The 24,627-nt window shown below is 44.5% G+C and overlaps 1 protein-coding gene across 3 annotated transcripts in view; it reads right to left on the minus strand.

Annotated features, from left to right (window-relative positions):
* Positions 1–24,627, minus strand: part of Lpin2 (lipin 2) — a 108,494-nt gene that overhangs the window by 45,077 nt on the left and 38,790 nt on the right. The window contains exon 1 of one of the 3 annotated variants that reach the window (XM_021186181.3): positions 20,317–20,488. The exons of 1 other annotated variant lie outside the window; for it this stretch is intronic. Coding sequence is in view for 1 of the 2 variants with exons in the window: in XM_021186179.3 (XP_021041838.1) it covers positions 1,460–1,564 (105 nt within the window). In the remaining variant the exon portion in view is untranslated. Of the gene's footprint in view, positions 1–1,459; positions 2,024–20,316; positions 20,489–24,627 lie in introns of those variants that run through there. One more of the 3 variants, XM_021186179.3, reaches the window with a different exon arrangement.

Genomic DNA, 24,627 nt, shown 5'->3' on the forward strand with positions numbered 1-24,627 from the left:
TAAGAGGGAACTGTTAACAAATTGCAGTCTAAGCAAGCGTCTCTGACTGCCCTTGAAAACATCAGTAGCAAACCATCAAAGAAATTCTCTTGCAATGGGCAGTCTAGTCCGTATGCGGTACCACTAAGTGGACTTTAGAACTATTCCACAGAGACATAAGTGTGTCCATACCCTTCCCTCTGACCATTAAGACAGACGTGCATGAAGGCATATGAACATACCCTTGTATTATGACAGACTTAAAAATAAAATTGCCTCGCACAGAATCTTGTGACTCATATTCATACGCGATTAATGCTGCCACTAGTGAGTGAAGTCTGTATGTGGACACCGGTAACCTCATCAATATCAGACAGAAGATGGCAAAACTTCTAAGGCAGCATAAGCACTCTCATGCCTTTAAAACCCAAATCAACGAGGTTAACAGATTTTAGAATTTATTCATTTTTTATTTTGTTGACTTCATCCTGGTTTTCATAAAAATATTCAACCTAATTCACTTTTTTAAAAAAAGTAACCAAGGCAATTTAATGAGAAGATACAACATCAGTACTTTCATTTGGAGGTCCTGATTATCTGAATGTAGTTTTTTAGCCTCTGCCTTTAAAATGAGCATTTAAGTCAACCCTAGTGGCACAGGACTGTGATCCCAACACTCAGGAGTGCTGAGGCAGGAGGATAGTAAGTTCAAGGCCAACCTATAGAAGCAGTCAGCATGAGCAACACACCAAGACCCTCATGCAAAACAAAAACCAATGTAATTAAAGTCAGACGTATTCAAACACATTGTTTTTTAAGGTCCCACCAGCAGAGTTAAATGATCTTATCTTTACATTATCTGACTTTGTTTCCTTAACAGATTTCTAGAACTCAAAACTTAGAAGTCATATTTGACTTTGTACCTTGTAGCAAGAGAAAACTAGATTAAAAAGTTCCAACTCCATCCCACACATATTTCAGGCATACTTTTCGTTTGTTCATAGTCATAAAAGGGACAGCCTAACGTCATTCTTTTGTATCACATAGCCAAACAAAATGCCACTTTCAAAATACTTGCTTAGCCTTACAAGAGAGTTTGCCAGGACAATAAAACCCATAAAACTTAAGTGACTTCTAGCCCCTCAACTACCACCTGAGATGCAAGAACAGAGCTCAGCACATTACTTTGAAATCTAGCTGTAGACAAGTTCTCAGTTTAGAGCAAACACATTTTTTTCTAGGCATAAAGTTATTAAATAATAACGAACAGAGTAAGGAAAGCATAAAGGCAAGGGCGGAGAGTGGGCAGCCAAAGTTTTGTGTTCTTTATAACATTTTAAAGATTAGAAACTTACCACAACAATACATTTTCCAAACGAGGGACACTCACCACTTTCATTTAGCAGGTGCTGTCCCTTCTCAGTGCTACCCAGACTGAGCCTCAAGCAAAGGGGAAGAGAAGTGGGTGAAGGGAACTCACCAGAATCCCAGGCGGGGCCTTGCCATGGTAAACACCTGCCGTTTTACTCAACGAGCTTTCCCGAACCGTCTTCTCATCTTCACTGTTATCTTCTAGGTAAAGCATCTTAAAACTAAAGAGACCACTCAAGCATGACTACCTACAGAGGTGAAGGCACCAACAAACGAAAACGTATTCTGTGGACAACCAAGTGCTAACTGCCGCAGAAAGGGACATAGTTAAAACTGAAAGCAAACAGGTCTTTAAAAAAAAAAAGCAATGCACACACCACTTTACCAATGAGATTTGCTCAAAATGCCTCAGCCCCATCTCTCCACGGATGATAAGCAGGGGCATGGGGCAGGCCGCACCATGTGTTTACACTGATAGGTACCAAGTCCTGCCCAATCACAAGATGGTCAACTACAGCTTCCATCACACAGAACAGGGATTGAGTTAATGATTCCTTAAGCCAATCACATCTTCATATGCAGAAATAAAAACAGCTATACACAGGGGGTAAAAAACTCCTGTAGTCATGCGAGGGAAAAACTTTTCATATGCTTAGACTGCATCACTGTGCTTCTACAGTCTAACTACTAGATATATTTACTTCATTATACTGGCATAACCTAGCACTTCTCACAGACCTGGGAGATACCCTGGCTCAGCACTCTATAAATGACAAACCTAGATGACTTCACGAGTGTGGAGGGCAACACTTAGTTCTCAGTGTTTACTTGCCAGCTCTCAGAATGCCTACACGGTAACCTCAAACTTTTCTAGAACCCTAGAGCACATGATACACATAGGTAAGGCACACATATATACTTCATTTTTAAGTTAAAACATTTTATTGAAGTCATTTTCTAAGACTCTGGAATTTATTACAAATAGCCTCCAGCCATATAAGCCTATTGAATTTGCAAGCTAGTACTAAATGCTATTAATAAGATGAGTGAAGATAGCCACTTGATTTGGAAGGCTTAATATGAAAAAAGAAAGTGAAGAAATTGTGATGTATATGTGTAGTGAAATGATATTCTATATTCTGAATTAAATGTACTAATTGACTTTTTTGGATTCTTTTGACATCTTGTGTGTTAAAGTATGGCACAGGTGCACATGCTTAGAGTGATGTGCACATGTTCAGAGGACAGACTAAGTCAAGTCTGCTACATTACTCTGCTCTTCCTTATTTCTTTGAGACAGGGTCTCTCACTGAACCTAGAGCTTGTGTGACAGCCAACAAGCCCCAGTGATCCTTCTCTGCAATCCTCGGCAGTGCTAAAGGTGTGCACATAAGCTTTCCCATGTGTGCTGGGCTCCAACTCAGACCTCTATGCTGCATAGCAGGCACCTCTCTTCCACAGAGCTGCCTCCAGTCTCTGCTGCTTCTTTTAGTAATGTGACAGGGAGGAAATCTGAAGTTACACATATAGCACACATTCAATTTCTGCTGTATGCCACTGTTTAACACCAAAAGAATCTGGAGAGGCGAAATGTTTTCTTAATGAGGAACTGAAGATAACAGGATTTTAATCATTCTATTCAAGTATTTAGTTCATCAACCCTCTGATTCACTCAAACATTTTGGCCAAGAGGGGATGGAAATGCTAACTGTAGCAACACTCCATCAGGACTCAAACCATCAAACTGAGGCGTGATGGAGGTGTCTCAGTGGGTAAAGCATTTCCCAAGCCCGATAACCTGAGTTCTGTCCCTAAAACTCCTATGGTGGAAGAAATGACTCCCATACACTGTCCTCTGTCCTTCACATACATGCTGTGGCACTCCACCCACAAAACAAATTGTAGGAAATAAGGAGAACAATTGCAAAATCAATCTCCCCAACATTAAAAATAGGAAACCCATTCATTATATTCAAGTCATTTTCCCAGCTGCTGTCAGAGATTAACAAAGCATCCATACTCGCTTGCAATTTAACTACACATCACATTTACTACTCCCCCCCTTCCCCGGGGAACTGAAGCGTTCTGACAGCGGAAATGTTATGCCATGGACAAAAATTCCAGTATCTGCCTCCATGACCTGCAGTAACTCCAGGCCCCTGGCATCAGACAAGAGCAATAAAACGTCACTCTGAGGTGAGGGAGACATGAGAGGTCAGGAGAGAAGAATGGGAGGAAAACGAACAGGGGATTAAGGAGAAATGACCTAAGATGAAAAGTTAGAGGCAGAGGAAATAAAATGTGGGTAAGAAACTATATAGAGAGAAATGGGAAAAGGCAGAATTAAGCAGGAGGGTAGATGGAGACAGAAAAGAGAAAAATCATCTGTTTTAAATGTGAGGAAGCTAACTCTGGCCCAGAAAGAGGTCAAGCTACTAACTAGAGGTCACTTGCTGAAGAAGGCACAGGTACAGACAGAATGAGACTCCCTCCAGCTTCTCCAGTTCTTTCTGTGGTTTATTTGTTTCATTTGCTGAGAGCTGAGACCCAGAGAGAAGCAGCTGACAGACTCAGAGGCCATGGCTCAACAAGTGAAGAGTGTGGAAACTCAGCAGGGCAGAGACAGCTGTAACAAAGTCTGTGGGCAAGGGTCACTCCAAAGGCCTCTTACAAAACACACTAGCCACCGAGTTCCTGCCCACCTCAGTATCATGCCACTGTTTTGATAATAACTTACAAACTGTCCTGCCTGCAAAGCAGCGTGGACCTTGGACCCATCACAGACGAGCTCCTCTTTACACCTCTGGATTCCTGAAGGCTGCTCCGGTGGCACTTTTCATCATGTCCAACACACAGTCAAATCACAGGCAACCATTTCCAATCAGCCCCATAACTTTTAAAGAAAAGCATCAGCTCTTCTGTCCAGGTTAAGGATAACAGTGACTCCGAGGGCTTTGGAAGGAGCACAGTTTAGAAGGAGCATGCATCTTGCCTTCAGGAAGCCCTGGGTCCCGTCCCTAAAGCATCAATAAAGCAGGTCCGATGGTGCAGCCTGCAGTCGCAGCACTCAGGAGAAGGAAGGGGGGTCAGGAAGCCCAGCATCGGCTCAAGCGTGTGGGTGTTAGCCAAGCCAGCCTGGGCTAAATGAGGGTTGTCTGTCTGTTTGTTTGTTTTGATTTGTTTTATTTTTTATACAAATGGTTGAATCCTGGGAAAATTATTTTTACTTTTGCATAGCATTTTTTTTTAATCTGCCCACCTTGACCCTCGGAAGCAGATCTCCCCACTTTGCCCAGGCTGGACTCAAGCAATACTACCATCTCAGCCTCCTAAGTCTTGAGACTCTAGGGAAAGGCCACTATGTTGGCTCTTTTGAGACTTTGAAAAGAAAAGTGGGGATCAGAATGTGGTGGTGTATGCCTCCAACGCCAGCATTCAAGAGGGTGATTCAGGAGTGAGGAGAACCTGGGCTACATGGAAAGTTCCAGATAGTCTGTACTGTAAAATAAGACTGTCTGGTGATGGAAAGGAAAGGAAAGGAGGGACAGAAGTCTCTAAGATTTAAGTTTGCACCTAGCTTCAAGAAGCCAAGTTAAAATGATGTCCAGAGAATCAGATTCTGTTTTTTCATTAAGTACATGGGACAGCTAGGTGTGGTGGGCTTCTCCTTCTCCTTTTTTCCTTTTCCTTTCTTTTTCCTTTCCTCTTTTTAAAACTTTTTATTTATTTGTTTGTTTCACATCATGGACCCCAATCCCACTCATCTCCCTGTCTCTTTGTATTTGCCCTCTACCTCTGCAACCTGCCCACAAAAAAGAAACAAACAAAAAGCAAACAAACCAACACTCCATCTTGCCCTGGAGATGCAGTGTGTCACAGTGTTTTGCACAAACATCTTTACTTACAAATGTCCACTGTAATGAATCATGGTCAGGCTTGGGGCCTCTGGCTTCTGCTACATTAACAATAGTGAATCCCCAGACAGACTCCTCTTGGATATATGTTGTTGTCCTGTTTCATGGAGATCCTGCAGCAGCTTTGGATCTGTAGGACTGGCCCCTTTACCCACTTCAGCAGTTCATAGATGGGCTAGATATACAGGTGGGCCAACTCAAAGCCCTGGATCTGGGCCTGGGTGATATCTGAGCTAGTAAGCACACCAGCTCTCTCGAACCCACACTAATAGTGCTAGCTCTCCAGCACTGCCTCAGCTAGCTCACCTGCTGCAGCTGGGGCCAGCTTGCCCCCGCCCCTGCCCCTCTCCCATTCCATTCCCTTGGGTCCCACTCACCTACAACTTCACTACCCCAAGTCAGCTTTACTGTGCTGCACAGGGGAGGTGCAGGGGCTGCTCTCCTGCTGCCGTAAGGGATGAGGGTGAGAGGAAGAGAGCAGCATCTCTCCGGCACCCAGACCACCTCACAGCAGACGAGGGTTGGTACCAGCTCTCTGGTGCTCCAGAGCCGTGGGGCTGGATCACCCATGGCTCTGCCACCAGGGCCAGCTCTACTTGTGCTGCCCAGTTCTACATGTGGGGGACCTCTCTCCAGAGTGCTGTAGCTGGTGAGGGGCATGGCCAGCTCTGGGCAGCCCTTGAATATCTACATGGCCCCAGTGGCAGCCCAGGGCTCTCACATGGCCTTTGGTGGTAACATGGGTCACAGACATTGACACAGACCCCTGTTGCTGCATGGCCATAGACACTGACGAGACCCTCTGAGGCAGCACAGGCTGGCCTTCATCATGGCCTTAGGTGGCAGTATAGGCTACTCACATCAGGCTGTTCCCTACCACCCCCAAATCTCCGGTTTCTGTGTCTCTGTCTCTACCATCTCTCTACCACATACTTGTACATTAGTAACACCTGTTGTAGGTGGCTGATGTGTGTCTTCAGCATGCCAGCTCTCCAGGGAGCTAGGCAAATTTCTCTAGGATGCATTTTAATAACTAATACTGTATAATTTTGTGTTCAATATACAAACTTGGCAAATAAGTGTACTGAGAACACACCGATCGCTCAGTACCCCAGACTTCTAGACCACCCCTGGATTTTCAGTTATTTGGATGATTGGCTGAAGACCTTGGGTAAGCTAAACCACAGGAGTCTGTCTTCCACTTAAAGCAACAGAACATGGGGTCCTGTGATCCCCAATGTCAAGATGCTCCTCTGGGGCAGACTGATGCCACACTGTCAGAGTTGCTGGCTAGCTGGGGACTCTCAGATGGAAAAGTCACATTTCTTAGTCCTTCGTATGTATTCATCTTTGATCCTTAGAATTTGGATGAAAGGTACATTTTCTTACTCCTTTCCCTCACAGATTACAAAATAAGAGATTCAACGAGATGTCAGAGGAGCTGGAATAACGGTTCAGTGGCTAAGAGCATTGGCTACTCTTCCAGAGAGCCAGACTTGGTTTCTAACACCAACATGAGAGCTCACAAATTCAGTAACTTCAGTTCTGGGAAGATCCGATGCCCTCTTCTGGCCTCTCCTGTCAAATCATCTTTGCAATGACATGGATGAACATGAGTAAAATATGCAGAGAGTACTCTTCTTAAAATTGAAAGCATATTTTATATCAAGGGGCATTATGAAAAGACAACCTAAGAATATAAGAAAATATTTTTAACTCCTCTTTGATGAGAGTTTAATATCCAGACTATATAAATTCTCCTGTCTCAGCCTCCCATATTGTCATAGAAGCACGGAATTCAGACAACTGATAATGTGTCTAGCTGTATGTGGATCTAGAGATTCAAACTCAGGTGCCGTGCTTTCAGAATGAACATTTTTCTCACTGAGTCACTGCCCCCAGCCCAAGAACCTAAGTTAACTACTATTTGTGAAACAAGAACATGCAGATGTAGAAAAATTTTCAATTATTCCTCAGACAAAGTAGTTAAAATATGCTTTATCAGGCAGGGTTTTCTAAAGGAACAAATTTTATAGAATAAATCTATGTATATATAGAAAGAGAATTTATGATAATGGCTTACAGGTTGTGCTCCAGGTAATACAACAAAGGCTATTTACCAACAAAAGGCTAAGAATCCAGTAGCTGTTCAGTCCACAACGCTGGATGGCTCAGCTGGTCTTCAGTACATGCCAGAATTCCAGAGAAGTGGACTCTAAAGCCATCAAAGGAGGGAGAGGCAGGTAGAAAGAATAAGCTTCCTTATTCCACGTCCTTACATTATAGACTGCCAGCAGAAGGTGTGGCCCACATTCAAAGTGGATGTTCTCACCTCCAAAAGTCTGGATTATAGGTGGGTCTTCCCACATAAGAAGATCCGGATTAAAAGCGGGTCTGGCTACTTCAGATAACTTCATTAAGAAAAACCACCCCTCACTGCTATACCCAGCTGCTTGGGTTTTAGTTAATTCTAGATATAGTCAAGGTTGACAACCAAGAGCCACCACATGCATGTAGTAAAGCCAAAAGCTCAGTCTGGCTTTACTACATACATGACAACAGTCCTTAAAGTAGCACAGGATGTACACACATGCACGCTCATCCCTCCAAGATCTGGATATGGAAATACAATGTCCACTAACCAAATACTTCCTCCTACAGGCCAGGAACCATGCCATCCTCTAACTCTGCTCCCTGCACTCTAGAAAGACTGCAACATTAGAACATTTGAAACATAAGCTGGCTTTCTCTCTTTGCAGACTTCTAGCTACGTTTTTAAACATAGATTCAATTTGCCCAAGAGAATTGGTGGTTAGCATCAGTCAGATTGCCTCATACCATGCCCTGGGCTGCACAAAAAAACAGCTGGAGAACAGCAGAGCAGTGAGTGGGGGTGGGGGTGGGGGTGGGGGTCAGTGACCAGACCACAGGAATGCTGATTGGCTTTCTAGTTTTTTTTGTTGTTGTTGTTGTTTTTTTTTTTTTTTTTTTTTTTTAAGACAGGGTTTCTCTGTGGCCCTGGCTGTCCTGGAACTCACTCTGTAGACCAGGCTGGCCTCGAACTCAGAAATTCGCCTGCCTCTGCCTCCCAAGTGCTGGGATTAAAGGCATGCACCACCATGCCCGGCCTGGCTTTCTAACTTTTAATACATTTTTAAGTCTGGTTTTCCCAGTCTTAGCGTACTTCATTTGGGGTCAGATAAATCTTTGGGAATAAAAAGACACTCAGCGTCCCTGGCCTTCAACCACTAGATGTCAGCAGCACCCTCTCCTAAACTGTAACAATTCAAAACAAAACAAAACAAACACAAATTCTGGTTACTTTTGAAAGTCTGCTGGCAGCAAACCTGCCCCCAGGTGGTAATCACCATTCTTCATTTGTATATTTAGTTAGTTCTGTTTGTTTTTGATGGTTGGTTAGGTCTGAGACAGGTTTTCATTTTTCAGCCTTGGCAAAATTCACTAGGTAGCCTACCTAGGCTGGCCTCAAACTCATGATGTTCCTTGCAGTCTCCCCAGTGCTGGGTTTACAGCTATACGCCCTCACGAGCAACACAAGAGCCACCAAGTTACACGACTTATTTGTGACTGACGGGTTTGCTAGGTGCTTAGAAGTGTTGGCAGTGGGTCTAACATCATACACAGCGCTCTCACCTGCTATGATAGGAACCTGCAGCACATAACCATTCTCAGTTTCAGCTTGACCTGGGGCAGGAACACCTATCAGGTAGGACTGTGGTTAGGACTCCATGAGGTGGTGCCCAGAAACTACTTAAAGACAAAAACTATCCCACGCACAGTCCACGCTTAATCAATAACTGTCGATAGGGTCCCTACCATGAAGGAGGTCACTATTTAGAGAGGGACACAGGAAAATACAAATGACTTCATCTAAATTCTCACTGCCATCAACAGTGCTTTATGTCTTTTTAGCTTTGCGAATCCTTTTCCCTTTCTGAGGAGCTCAACCAACTGAATGCCACTCTTCAGTTCACTGCTGAACAGGATAGGTCTAATTCACAGTCCAACTACAAGCAGGCAGGACAAGACAGAAATGGGTCAGAAGAGCCTACAGCCATATGAAACAGCTGTAAAGGTGAAGCTAAATGCCTGAGCTCTCCCAGGCCTGTACTCAGGCAGGTAGGGGCACTTCCCCACGGTGTGCAACACTTTCAAATTACACTCACATCTCTGCAAAATCTATTTAACATGAAGGCTATGTGTGAGTCACCTCTTAAGGCCCTGATAATCAACATATTACCACCTAGCACATTATCAGTTCCTCTTTCCTACCCATGAATTCTTTCTTATTTATTTTTATTAATTTTAACAGGTACTTGTGGAGGCCAGAGGCATTGGGTTCCTCTACAGATGGAGTTACAGGTCTTTGTAAGCCATCTGTCATGAATACTGGGAACCCAATGTGGCTCTGAAAAGGGAGCCATCTAGCTTCTAAGAGTGCTCTTTCAATAGTCACAATACTCATAAGCCAAAAACTTAGTTCATTTCTCTTATATGCATGACTCATCATCAGATAGTGCAGTGAGTAACTTTTTAAACTATTTGTAAAACCTTAATCTACCGTGAAGGGTGAAAAATACCTCTAACGTTAAAAGATTTACTGGGAGAGGTGTTTTCCAGTATGACAGAATAATTGAAATGTATATAAATGTATAAATGTATATATTGCATGGGCAAAAAAGGGGCTAAATGTGTCAGGTTACACACACACACACACACACACACACCACAGCAGTCTTTGTACCTTTGGTTGTGTTCTTAATCATTCTCTTTCATAGCTACATTTTCATTAGTAGAGCCACCAGTTTCCTTACACTACTCATATAATAAAGGGTAATACTAAAAACTACTAAAGTTATAATTTGGTAATAGGTGAGGCTGCCATTAACAGTGTTACATGCCATCTGTAATGGGCTATCAATACTCCATTTTCACTAGGCAGGGAAGACGCAGAAAGAACTGATACTTTTACACCCTAGAACAGCATTTCCCCACATACATCTTCACACACACATCCACAAACAGAACAATGCCCCTACACCAAGTATTTCTTGGTTCTCCCAAAGGCCTTCTCTCAGCCACCAAAATCTCTGTACCTGTTATTAACTCCAAGGCTCATTGCCAACTTTTGCATAGCAGGTGTCAGTGGCAATACTTCATGCCTATGCACATTTCACTTTTGGAGGCTTGTATTTCTCTAAACCTAACTTAAATGGAAAGGAACACAATTGAGGTCAAAACTACAGCATTCCCCTTTGAGACAGTATTATAATGCCTACCCACTGAGCCAGTCATCCCTCAGTGTGCCATGATAAAATCTAAATGTTTGGGAAATGAGGGAGGAAGGTGCGGAGAGAGGAAAGTAAGAGGGGGTGGGGTGGGACGGGGCAGAGGCTACTTTAACATGTAGGAACAGGGAAAGACCAGAATAAGAAAACTAAGGAGAACTCCAGGAAGGTTGCCAACTGGAAAATGGAGTATAAAGACCCTAGGAAGCATCAGAATGGGCTCTCCTGGAAGAAACCTGACTAATTCTGTTGTGCTAGGCCCCACCGATGGATCCTTTGTTCTTGCCAACCTCTGAATTACTTTAGAAAACAAATAAGAATGAAGTACGCTAAACTATTAAACATCTGAGAAATTTTAGTGGTTACACAAGACTGAACAAAAACTTTCAGTTATAATCTGAGAATTATTTCCTAAGGACTTTCTGATCTTCAGTGAAAATTGCAGACAGTGCCTCAAGGCATTTTTAAAAATATTACTGTAACTATACATCCTGCTAAGCCACACAATGACACAATGTTTCCACACCCTTCACTGGGGATGGAGACATGAAATCTAAGCTCTGGTTCTAGTTCTTCAGAATGGGTTCTTAGCTCAGTTTTTTAAAAAAAGTTATAAAATATTGAAAATAAAATGCTATTGCCAGGTATGGTGGCACATGGCCTGTAATCCCAGCATTTAGTAAGCAGAGGCAGGCAGAGTTCTGAGTTTTAGGATAGCAAGGGCTACACAGAGAGACCATACCCCACCTCCAAAAACAAATGGGCCCTAATCCAATATAAAAGGGTCCTTACATTAAACAGGAGATTTGGAATGGATTCATACACAAAAGACGGTGAAGACAAAGAAAACAAAACAACCCTTGCAGACAGCCTTGATCTTAGCTTGAGTCAACTCTGAGACAATGACTTCCTATTGTTCACGCTACCTAAACCCACAGTTTGTCATAATGCCCTCACAAACTATACACACACACAGGATTACATCATAAACAACAGTAGCAGAGGCTATCTATGAATCTATTCCAATGCAAGCAAACAACCTCAACTTATCAACTGGAATGATATACTTATTTCTCATATAAAATTCCAAATGCATGATACTGTACTCTCAAAAATGACATGGGTAATTCCCACCCTTTAGATATCAGCTAGGAGAGCAATTTCTTTTTTTTTTTTTTTGGTTTTTTTTTTTTTTTTTTTTGGTTTTTTGAGACAGGGTTTCTCTGTGTAGCCCTGGCTGTCCTGGCCCCTAGAAGACATAAACTAGGGCCAGCAGGATGGTTGGGGAGATGGAAGGTAGGGATCAGAGAATTGGGATGGGGTGAGGCTTTCATACCCAGCACAGCAGCAAAAACAAGGGAGACAGACCCTGCCTTAACAATGTGTAAATAAAGAACCAATTCCTGGAGAGTTGCCTTCTGACCTCCTCAGCTTCACAAGGACAGAGGCCCCGTGAGTCTCTGGTGCTCTCGCGCCCTCTGGCCTGCAGACTCTGGTAACACATCTTCCTTCTCAGGTGTGAGGGACAAAACAAGGGCAGGAGTGAGGCAGGTATTTCCCAGGTGAGGACACAGAAAATCAGAGCCATAAACCAAGGCACTTCAGTAAGAGAAGGCAAAGTTAGAACATGAAGATTTAAGAGATGGAGGAGGAGAGAGAAAGAACCACAAATTAAAAAAAGAAAGAAAAAAAAACCCAGTAAATGCCACAAAGGTAACAATTCCAGATAAGCAAGAAATTGAATAAAGAATCAGGACAAGGGACCCAACGGGGGAGAGACTCAGATACTCAGAACAGGACGCAGACCCCACTGACCGTCAGGCAATGTGAGCCCGGAGTCACGCAAAGTCAGCATACCACTATTCACTACAAAGAAAACAAAATGTATAGGAAAAAGTAAAATCACTGCACATGTGTAATTCTGCACACTATTTACCTATGAAAACATAAGCAGTGAAAACTGCTTATACCAGTTGAGTATTAAATATTAGATAAATATTAGTTACACTGAGAAGTTACCCTAGGCAAATTTCTCACTTCTGCACAGTCCACAGCTCCACACCAGGAAACCTCGAAGTCCCTTTTCAGGTTGTGTCTTCCCACATCATGTAAAGAAATCCAGATGATCCCCACAGCTGTGCCCACAGCTGTGCCAAACCAAGGTGCACAACCCTTCCCAGGCTAACTCCTAGGCTGTATCAATTTGACAATTAAAACTGTCACACAGGATTTTCCAATACACAGAATAAGATTATTTCAAATGCTTCACAATTTTTATTAACATGAACTAGAATTTACACAAAAATATTCACTCCTAACTTTATCAACCATCAGCAACAAAACTGCTCATATTGTCGCTAGGAAGGCAAGAGTCAAGGAAGAAAATCTATGCAAGCACACAAAATGGTTTCCTTGAAATATTAAAAAAAAAATCTTTCAACTAAACATTGACACACTAAAAATATAAACACAGGAGCTCTCCCTAAGATACTTCTTTGCCTTTCACTTTCAATTCTCTAAGCTGACTCCCATTCCTAACCCTCAGTGCCTCCGTTTAGAAAACCCTGCTTTATTTTATATGTAAGACGACTAGTTCACTTCCCCTACAGCACTACAAGTTACTTTCAGGCTTCCCTTTGCCCTCAGCTCGCAGTCTTCCAGACAGGTATGCTTTAACACACACCCTCATCTAATATCAGACATAGCCAAGCGGGCAGGCATGCAGGTCTCCAATAAGAGACAACCGAGTGAACCATGTGCCAAAAGTCTCATGAGAAAATGCCTCGATAAAGTCAGTTATTTTAACAATTAATATATGCTAATACATATAAAGTGGTTCTAAATATACTTCGTTTAATGAAAGATTCTTAGCCACTCATTGATTCTATTACATAAAATAAAAGGTCCCATCACGGGGACCTTATCTGCACATGGAGGTACTGAGTGAGTCAAGTGACACTGAGGAAAGCCCTGGAGGACAAACAGGATCCATCCATGTGCAGTACTGAGGTCTCAGCTGGGTACCAGTGTGATGGAATCCAGACTTGGAACACAGAAAGAGACAGGCACTTCTACATCTAATGCTGACAGGTTAATGCTCAGTATTTAATGTAGTCCCTCTGCTCAGTACTGTACTGAGGGGATCTGGTATATACTCTCAAGTCAGAAACAGTCAAGATGACTGAAGCAAATCCGTTAAGGCAGCAGCACAGTGGCTGCTGAAACGCGTGTGTCAAACAGTCTAACAACCATTTCTCCTCCTTCCCAACAGTGACACAGAGCCACCTTCCATACTTGAAAAACAATTTTTAAACATTTCCTCTGACCCAGTCTCAGGCTAATGAGAGGTCCCCAGGGGAACAACAGCTGGATGATGTTCGTCCCAGAATAGGCACCTGACAGGCAATGGTGGGGCCTCTCAATGCCATTATTTTCCCAGATGTTTTTCCTCTCCCTGGTTCAATTGGCCTTGTACACATAAATGCTTCCAAGAAACCCAGGGCTCCACAGCAGGTGCACTCTACTACCAGTTTATAAATGCTGGCATTAAGAACAGTTTCTTATTCTAGCAAATGCAAGCAAAAACAGATTCCTAAAGTTGACTTAGGGATATCAAGTAAATGCATATGAATTGTAAGTCCTTGGGCAGCAAGGCCCAAGGACCAAAGGAGGGTAGCTATTTGCTGTGAGCCCTTCCCTACATCTCTTGGCTTCAGAATTCTCACATAGAAAGCAGGGCCATGCTTTCTACCTGGTAGTATTATAGGGACTCTTAAGACAGTTAGTGAGTATAAAGCTCTCAGCACATACATGCCTGCCCAAAGAAGGTGTTAATCAAGTGATGATAGTAGCAATATGTTTTATAAAGCTAAGCTACATCCTTAGATGAGTCTAGTAGGCATCACACCACGTGACAGACTGAGCTTAGTGCATAGACCATGTTGAAGGCTCAGATTCTCAAGTTCACCCTTTTGCATCACACTGGTTAGGTAGGCTACTATGAACTAGGTAAGCCACGAACCATTAGAAAGCCTTACAACTGAAAACCAACCCTTTCTATTAGGCATTTGTCCAATACACTGTAAGTCAGTTTCTCTTTTCTAAGTCATCCTTCATATTTAATTGGATGGTACAGCTGTCAGATGGGTGCCTCTTACACACCAAAAACAAGGGCAAGGCAATTTAAGGAAACTTAGCATGTGGATAGATGTTTTGGTGTGTTTAAAAAGGTAAATAATGACGAGGGCATCCCTTTAAAAAGGGTTTTTCCCCACAGATGCTTCATGAAGCCCAGACATTCCTGACTTACAGCCTCTCCTGAGAGAAGCCCCTCCTTTCCTAAAGAGCACAGCTTTACAGACTCAGCCACGGGGAGGAAACTACAGCACAATCCAAGCAACGCCAACCCAAGCTTCGAAACACATTAACTACTGACGTAAGGGATAACAGTCCAAAACCTCCCGTTACCAAATCGCCAGATAACACTGCTCCATTTCAGTCCTCATCGATGAGCTTTTTGTTTAAAATTCAGTAACTTTTTATTTAAAAAAATTCTTTTAGTCAGGCCAGGTAGAGGCCTTGGGGGGGTGAATTAGGAAGACTAGGGGTCCAAGGCCAGTCTGGGATGCATAAGACTGTTTCCAAAAATGAAGCCATTGTACCATATAGATTTAAAAATAGGTGTTTAAATGAATATTCTTGTGTCAACTATCCCTTCCATTACATTTCAGGAATTACATTTCAGAATATAAGAGCAAGAGTTCAACCAGCAACTAAAGAAGGTACTGGATGCCACATACCTATCTTCTCTTCCTGGACCAACCTTGGCACATCTAAAGGATGCTTTTCCTGCCTGTAGTTCCTCCTCCTTATCTGATGGAACCGTGAAGATCACATCTAGAATCTTCTCATTGAAATACTTGTTTCTAATCATGTTTCCTAAACTTTACAACTCTGGTCTCTTTAAGCCACACTAAACGCTACTTAAATTTCAACTATTACTCCAAAAATACTGAAAGAATACTCCAAACCTTAAAACACACCCCAGTGCCATGAGCTCACAGGTCTCAGCAGTGCCTCTGCCCCGCTAGCACTCTCACGCACACCTGCTCTGAGGTCTCCTCTTCTCCCTACAGAAGCACGTGTAGTTGACAGATCCTACCTTGCTACTCCTACTCCACAGGTGTCAGCCCAACTTGCCACCAGTCCTCAAGTCCTACTTTCCCACTAGACTTTGCTGTACCGCCAAGGATTCACTTCCCAGGATTTGGACTCAAGGTTACATTTCCCTCTAGTTCAGCACCTACACTAAAGAAAGATCAAAGGGGCTCTGCCTATACAGGACGGCAGAAAGTTTAAGAAGGCCAAGTTACTCACCCTGATAATGACTAACAACTACAAGAAATACCCAAGCAGCACACAACACAAAGTCGCATGCCACCACGTGTGAGGGGGTTGACGCCTAAAGCAGAAGTTAGTCAAGATGTGGGGAGCTGGGGGTATTAGCGTCTGGGAAGAAAAAAGCCAAAAACTCAGAGAACAAAGATGAAAACTAAGAATGGATCACTGCATATTCTAGAGCAGGAGAGACAAGAGTTGAAGACAACTTAGAATTTATAAACCGTCACTTAACATTTTATGTGTCTAGCTGATAAAAATGAAGAGTTGAGACAGTGCACACACTATTCAGCAATACATGGAGGGAATGCAAGAAGCAGATGAAGCTATAGTCAAGTGGCATTTAATTTAGTGTTCAGTGTCAGCTAATAATGTTAATTCCGTTACAGCTAATGAAGTTAGAAGTGCGAGCCTTCTGAGAAACCGCACAAAGGCTGGGTAAGGAAAGCAGCCCAACCCCCACTAGGTCTGTCCTTCTGGAAGCCAGCGTCTACACACCAAAGATACAAAGCTTACACTGGACAGCAGTTCCTATTCAAAATGTGTGTCATTACACATAAGGACCAGCACCCAATTACAAACCTAAGCTCGGAGAGTAAGAAAAACTGCCGTCCTGTAAGCAGCATTTGAAAAGCTCACGTTCCCAGAGCCGTTTCCCCCACCACACCTTTTTTCTTTCAATTGTAACCCTAATAATCCAAAAGAATTGTAAAACTATTAGCAGTGAGACACTGCCTTGGCTTTGCACAGAGGTGAGGTAGAGGTGACTGTTTTTAACATGATATACAAGTTAGGGTTCTACCTTCTTTCCTGATTTCTTAGTAACATCACTAACAGCTATCTACAAAGATCCCTTAATGTTAATATCCAAAGGCTTCTGACGTAAAGGACTCTAATGCCTGTGAGGGCTCGGCAGACACTGGTCAGCAAGCTTGTCAGCCTGAGGCCGGTTCCTGGAACCCACGTGCTGGAAGGACACATGTACAGGGTCACAAATCAGCAAATGTAAAAAGCTGTTTTAAAAAGACTCAACTGCAGTCTGTGAATCAAACTAGAAAAGAAGTGCTTGTGTTGTCATACCGCACGGTATAGATCTTACAATGTAATAAAGTCTCCTAACACATTCTCGGGTTTTGTTTTGTTTGTTTTTGCTTGGTTTTGAGATAAGATCTCACTCTGTACCCCAGGCTAGCTAATCGTGGAACTGGTGAGTTCCTTCTGACTCCGGATCCCAAAGCACTGGGATAACGACTTGGGCTGCCTCTCTTCTTGTTCTTCCTCTTATCTCTTTCCAGATTCTAATAACAGTAGGAGGAGATGATCAACTCAAGCTTCCTGCCATAAACAACAGGGCTGGAGGTGAGGCAGACAGACAGAATGCACAGGGGAGTAGTACTCCGGCCATCCTGCCACCACATACGGGTTGCTACCAATAATAGTTAGGGATCCCTACTGATTTCATGTGGTCCCCAAGAGTGAGTGATTTTCTCTTACATGTTCATCTTGAAAAATACAGGACTGAAACATGTGAAGTGTTTAATTATTAAATACACTGCTGTGGCTGGAAAGATCAATCACTGGCTAAAAATGTTTGCTGTACAATCATGAAGACCTAGGTTCAGATCCCAGCACCATCAGGTCTAGACAACTGGTGTTAGAATTGCTGGCTTAGCAGAGTAACTAAATATATGACCTGTAGGTTCAGGGAGAGACCCTGTCCGAAAACAATATGGTATAAGGTAATAGAGGAAGACACCTGACTCCCTTCTTTGTTTACATGAACACAGGTACACACATTTACCTATGAAATTTGTAGGGGAGGTAGATCCCCTAACTGTTAGCAAAGTGAGTAAGAAAATGTATTCAAATATTTTATTACAGGGGGCTTAGGATATAGTTCAGTTGGTAGAGTACTTGCCTAGCATGCACAAAGCCCTGAGTTCAAGTCTCAGAACTTCCTAAACCAATTATGGTGGCACACAATGCAGAGTAAGTTCAAGACCTGAACTATCTGTATGAGACTGTCTCAAACACATAAAAACTTTATTATCAAGACATCATCAGAGTGTTATTGCTGCAGGGTATATCTTCCAGCTATTCCAAATTTTTTTAAAGAGTTATTTATCTTATATATATGAGTACACTGTAGCTGTCTTCAGACACACCAAAAGAGGGCATCAGATCCCATGACAGATGGTTGTGAACCACTATGTGGTTGCTGGGAATTGAACTCAGGACCTCTGGAAGAGCAGTCAATGCTCTTAACTACAGAGCCAATCTCTCCAGCCCCCATTCCAATGTTTAATGAGACATAGTTCACACAGGATTCTGACAACTGAAGCCCCGACTACAAAGCTATAAGCTATTTTGCCATGAAGGTGACAGGTCCTAGGACCCTGAACCTAAGCCAAAAGTATTAATTTACTTAGCAATGAAGGGAATCAGACACAGCTAAAGCAAAGTTGCTCATCAACTCCTGCAACACTGCCGACCAGCTGATTGAGAAGGTACGCTTCCTACAGCCCCACCCCTAAACAAAATGACAACAGGCCCTGGGGTCAGACAGAGGATTTCAAAGAAAAGACACATAGGCTTAACTTAGACTTAAAATCTTGCCCACAGGCTGCTGGACACCTAAGGGAGGCAGCCCAGTGCACCTCCCAGCAAGAAGGGTTCCAACTTCATATCCCACTTCTGAAGTATATTATGCATACCATCAGAGAGGATAGCTGCAGTGACCTATACTATATTTAAGTCCAATATTAATATTTAAACACAACAAAATGTCCACCGTAATGGTCACTGGTCTACCTTTGACCACCTCTGACCCGTGATAGCACCAAGATTATCCCACAAGAAAATTTGATGATTTCATTTCAGGAAGATCCACTGGCTCCCAGTTGACCTACAAGGACAAACTGCTTGCAGCTTCTTCCCTTCATTCAAGAAGCCCCAACCAAAGCTCTTCTAAAAGCCAGCCTCTGTGCTTAGTAATAAACAGCTACTGGAGTCTTGCCTGCGGGGATCCTGTGCCCAGTGCAGGGGATAGTCCAGTCAGTAAACCAAAACGCAGAAGGCTAAGCAAGGAGAACAAACATACAGCCATTCAAGAAACAAAGCTCCGACCTTTATCCCTTTATCTGCTTAACTGCACTTGGCGTTCAAGGGTTTTCAAATGCTCCCATTTCCAGAGCCTCTTAAGCATACAGCTGCTCTGCCGAGTCTCAATTTTGCCACAAACGCGAAAGTAGACCCAGCCATTTTTTCATGTCTAGCATGCTACAGCTATTCTGCTTCTACTTCGAACTTGAAGATCGTTGGGGCCGATAAACCACAATCAAGAACACATTTAACTAGGAGGAAGCCCCGTAGGTGGCTACCCACGGGCAATGTGAGAGGGCACACCGGGCAGGGCAGCCCAATGAGGGCTAAAACACCTGTTTCCTCCCACACTTGGTCGCTGGCTGGGTTGCTAACCCAGTCTAGCAATACCTGCCACGATTCGTAGTCTTAAGCCAGTGAAAGCAACCAACGTCGGATCAACACAGACACTAACCGGCAAATGATCCCAAAATAGATTTCAAAATTCAACTTGTGTTATCGTAACGTTTTAAATTAGTGAGGCGAGGTTTGGTACCAACTTAACCAGCATCCCTACTGCTGGGCAAATGAGCTTCAGCGCCATGCAAGAGCCTCCGTTTCCATTTTTAATTTTTTTTTTTTTTTAAGTCTCAAAGATGCATTAAAATACGTGTGTGGCCGCTTGTTCAGTAATCCCTCAGTGCCTCTCCAACTATCCTGCGTTCCAGTACTTTCTGAAAGCGAGGGCGATCTTCCTAGTCTTGTTCTGCATAATTATGGCTCCGAAACGCCATCCTAAATTTGAATGAAAATAATTTTCTTAGGCTGGGGTGGATCCGCGGCGCTCAAAACTGGGCCTCAGAGCTCCGGCTCCCACAGCCGCCAGAACCTTCCAGGGCCCCGGGGGTCGCCGGCAACAGGCTACTCACATCTGAACCCGGTCGGCGGCCTGCAGGAGGCGGCGGCGGCGGCGGCGGAGGGCAAGCCAACGGCCTGAGGGAATAACTGCACCTCACCAGTCCCGGCCGGGGGATGACCGCGACCGCGACCGCGCGCCGGCGTCCGCTCCCCTCCCCCAGGCCCGGGGCTGCGGTCCCCGGGCGCGCCGCCCGCGGCTCGGAGGACCGCTGCCGACGTGAGGGTCTCCGCAGACGCCCGCGCGTCCTCAGGCGGCGCGGCCGCGGCTACGTGGCCCACGCGAGGCGAGGCCGCGAGCGGGGACGCGGCCCCCCGGGAAGCCCCGGCGCTGTCTCCGGCCCGCTTACCTGCGGCACCGCGCGCGGCTCTCACTCGGCGGACTGTCGTGCAGCCCCGCAGGGATGCCCCAAGAAGCCGGCGAGCAGGGGGCGGGGCCGCCGCCTCCGAAGCCGCGGGCTACAGCGGAGCCCGCCGGGCCTCATGAATGGGACGCGGCGGCAGCGGCAGCGGCGGCGGCGGCGGCCGAGCTGGCGGTAGACTGCGCGCACGCCCCGCCCCGGCCGGGCCACGTGACGCGAGCTCCGCCCCCGCCGGCCGCGCGCCTCGAGCCCTGGGCCCCTCCGGGGAGAGAGCAGCTCGACGCCGGCGCGGGCCTCGGAAGGGCGCTTTAAAAAAGTTTCCTCCGGTCCCCATGGCAACCTTGCGGCGCTGCGCCGGGCTTCAGAGTCCAGCTGCCAAAAAATGGGTGCAAACGGTCTGCTGCATAATGGTGTCCCCGCGTAACGCGAGTGCACCATCATGGGATCACTGCAGAACCCGTATCTTTCCTTATTTACCCTTGGAGCTCGGTGATAACACCGCCTACTTAAAAAGTGCACTTTAACGGCTGCAGCTGCGCGTGTTAGTGGCGGCGGCTGCTTTTCGTCTTGTTTATCTGCAGCTGGTTCTTTCGATGGAAGTAGAGGTGGAAGGCCATGGCATCACTTCTAAATGCTTGTTAATTTCTTCGTGCTCACCGCGAGCATGAACAGTGAGACACAGTCTCCCGGCCGCTGAGCCATGCAGTTATACAAACTCTCTCCTGTATGGGCCTGGGCACAGTAGTTTCTTTGCAACAATGAAGCGCGGTGCGCATAGTCTTGTGCTAGGACCCGGGAAACCTTTCGTTTCCCTGCCTAAGTACGGCCTTGTGGAATTCAACCAGATTGCCTCAGTAGTTACTAAGGTCCACAGAGACACCCAAGCCTACTGGGACTTTTCACTTCAGCGTGGCTCTTCATTTGATCTACCAGTGAAAGGAATGTTTTCAAGGTTGAAAGTTTCCCGTAAATGCTCGAGAAATACTACTCCTCCGCTGTGGGGAAGTGCAGTTAAACCCAGAGAACCCAGTCCTCAATCCCCAAGTCAATGCACTGGGGACAGCTACACCTTCCTCGAGGGGCGCTTTGAGTATTACGTGTGATTCCCATAGGGAGCCCAATGTAGCTTGCAGCCTGGACTGTAGAACACGCTGTTGTTACTGTTTGTTCTCTAGCTTTTCATTCTTGACTTTTCCTGTTTCTCTCGGGATAATTTCATTACCTCCTACCTTGGGAGGGAAATATTCTCACGCTTCCTTCCTCTCTTCATGCAGAAAGCAGCAGACAACCCGCCCTTCCTCTGTCACCGCCCCCTCTGGGCTTTGACACCTTACTCAGAAGGACTGGTTCATGTTTATAGTATTTTCCTCATTCTCTAGTGGCTGCCTGCTTCATACTATTACTGAGGCAGAGGAAGAACTAATTAAATATTTGTTGACTGTTCCTCGACTTCCCCCAGCTGATACCTGTAAAGTTGGGGCACACCCAACTCCCATCTGCTTCGCTGCCCAGAGTCTTTCCTCACCTTCTGACTCTACCACCTTCCAGTTTCACGGCCAAGAACCTTCCCCCACCAATCATCCATCTGCTAGTCTAGATGTATCTTTCATTTCAAAGAGAGAAGACCTTGTTGCCCCTAATGTAGTTTGGCTCGAGATGTTTTGACTCTAGAGTAGCAAGCTGTCTTGATGTTTTGTTTAAGAATATCTTTCTGAGCCGGGTGTGGTAGCGCCCGCCTTTAATCCCAGCGCTCGGGAGGCAGAGGCAGGTGGATTTCTGAGTTCAAGGCCAGCCTGGTCTACAGAGTGAGTTCCAGGACAGGCAAGGCTACACAGAGAAACCATGTCTCGAAAAACCAAATCCTTTCCGGATTCCCCACCCCCACCCCCGTGCACTGCGGCCTCTCCTTACAAGCCATGGAACGGCATATTCTTTTGTTTGTTTGTTTGTTTTTGTTTTTATTTTTAATAATTCAGCATTTCCCCTTCCTTTTCCTTCCTCCAACCCATCTCATGCATTCCTTGCTCTCGCTCATATTCATGGCCTCTTTTTTTTCATTGCTTATACATACATTCATAGATATATAAATCAGCCTCATAAACACATACATGTTAATTTTATGTATATTATTTCAGGACTGGTCATTTTGTACTGGATAACTAATTGGGGTGTCTCTTCCCTAGAGAAGACTATTTCTCCCACTCAGAATTACTTAATTGTCTGCAGTTCTTTGTCTAGGGGTGGGGTCCCCTAAGAATTCTCCATTCCATATTAATATGCCTATTGGTATGGTCCTTGTTCAGGTTTTGAAACAGCCAAGTTGAGACTTCGTGGGTATAGCTTCCTTGACATTTCTGAGACAAAAATCTCATAGCAAACTTCCTGTTCCCTCTGTCTCTTACAATCGGTCTGCCTCCTCTTCTTCCACATGATTCCTGAGCCTTGGGAGCAGGATTTCTGTTGTAGATATATTGGTTGGGGCTAGTGATAGACCAGCCTGACTCCATCTGAGTGATGGAAGCCATTTTATTATAAGGTCAGAAGACGTTCGGTTCTGTTTGCTGAAATTTTCATGATTTTCTTTTTCTTTACAGCTGAGTAATATTCCATAGTCCATCTGTAGCACGTTTTCATTAGTCATTCATCAGTAGAAGAACAGTCAGGTTGTTTCCATTTCCTAGCCATTGTGGATAGAGCATCAGTGAAGAGGGCTGAGCAGCTTTCTATAGAGTAAGATGTGGAATTCTTTGGAACTATGCTGAGGAGTGGTCTAGCCCTGCCCTCAGATGATGAATGATTTCTGAAGATTCTGGGAACTGTAGGACATGAGACTAAACTCGAGGAAGTAAGTTACTGTAGCACGTGGAGACATGTCACCTCTGACTGCTTCCTGTCTTGCTTCCTGTTTCCTTCCATACATGAAGACCTGGGTTTACTCCCCAGAATCCAGATGTAGATGCCACATATGCTTACACTAGTTTATAATCCCCAGGGTCTTAGTTATACTCAGTCTGCAGTCCAACCAGCCCAACAATGGGCAACTGTGAATGGGAAGTCAGGAGTCTAGGAGTTGCTCAGTCCCACAAGGGTCGGTGTTTCAGGTGGTCTTCTGTATGAGCTGGAAGACTGAAGAAGTAGATTCCAACAGATGTGCTGGCAAGTAAGCCTAAGCAGGAGAAGGAGGAGAAAGGGGAGTAGGAAAAGAGAAGAGGAAGAGAAGGAAGAGAAGAAGAGCGGCATAATCTTATTTACTGACAAGGCTGTCTCTGTTTATCTGGTGCCTATTTTTAATTTGCCCAAGTAACATTCTTCACAATTAAGAAGTGGAATAGGATGCTTTGCTAAACTATTATTAAAATGTTTCTAGGTAGTACCTGAACTCACTGTTGTTGGGTAATGTAAGAAAAATAAAAAAAAAAAATAAAAGTCCGTGTATCGAGAAAACCAAAATGACGGTTGCTAAGGTCTTGCATGATATCTTACTACAGTGGTTCATCGATTTAAATATTGGAAAATGGATGTTTTGAATATGAATAGGCCACAGTTTTCATTATACGCATGAACATTATTTCAGCTAGTAATTACTTAAGGTGTTTTCTGTGTCAAAGCCTGGTTCCTGAGAAAGTTTTTTTTAAAAAAAAATGGTGGGCATCTTCTCCAATCTGATCTTCAGCAAGCTCTCTCTTCCTCATAACCGTGCTCCTAAACTTCTCTGGGTGCCACGTGTGAGTTTGTGGTCTCAAATAGTAGACTTCAAAATACATGAAAACCACTCATAAAGGGCGCCTCAAACGTTTAATGAGGTTTAATCTCCACAAAGGTATGTTTCATCCTAATCAAACACCTGGAGCTCACTAATGGGTGTCAGCTATCCTCCGTGTGAGGTTAATTTGTCTTTATTCTTTCCCTATTTAGGCACAGTAAATCTTAGAAGGATTTAATGAGCTGTGAGATCTGTAAAAATGGGCCTCCATCCCCTTCCTTCTTTCTAACTTAGGCAACACTCCCGTTCAAGCTGTCTACTTTTCCCTCTGAGGCTGCATTACCAGGCCCAGCTACCTGGAATAGCATGAAGCTTCTCCTGGGAAAGCCTGTCCCTCCCCCACCCATGATACTGCCCAGGCTGGAGTCACCAAGACCCCTCTCGAAGCCAAACATGGCGGACTCCTTTTGGGACCTGCATCTGGAGAGACGCTCTTGACCACCATTTCCTTGAAGTTCCTTCCTGCTCTCGTCGGCTGAACACCTGGGAAATCTGTGTGCATGTGCTGGGTGGTTTTCACAATGACGTCAGATTCT

The sequence above is a fragment of the Mus caroli genome, unplaced genomic scaffold (genome assembly GCF_978045245.1).
Source record: "Mus caroli unplaced genomic scaffold, Mus_caroli_1 scaffold_18, whole genome shotgun sequence".
NCBI classification, from domain to species: Eukaryota; Metazoa; Chordata; class Mammalia; order Rodentia; family Muridae; genus Mus; species Mus caroli.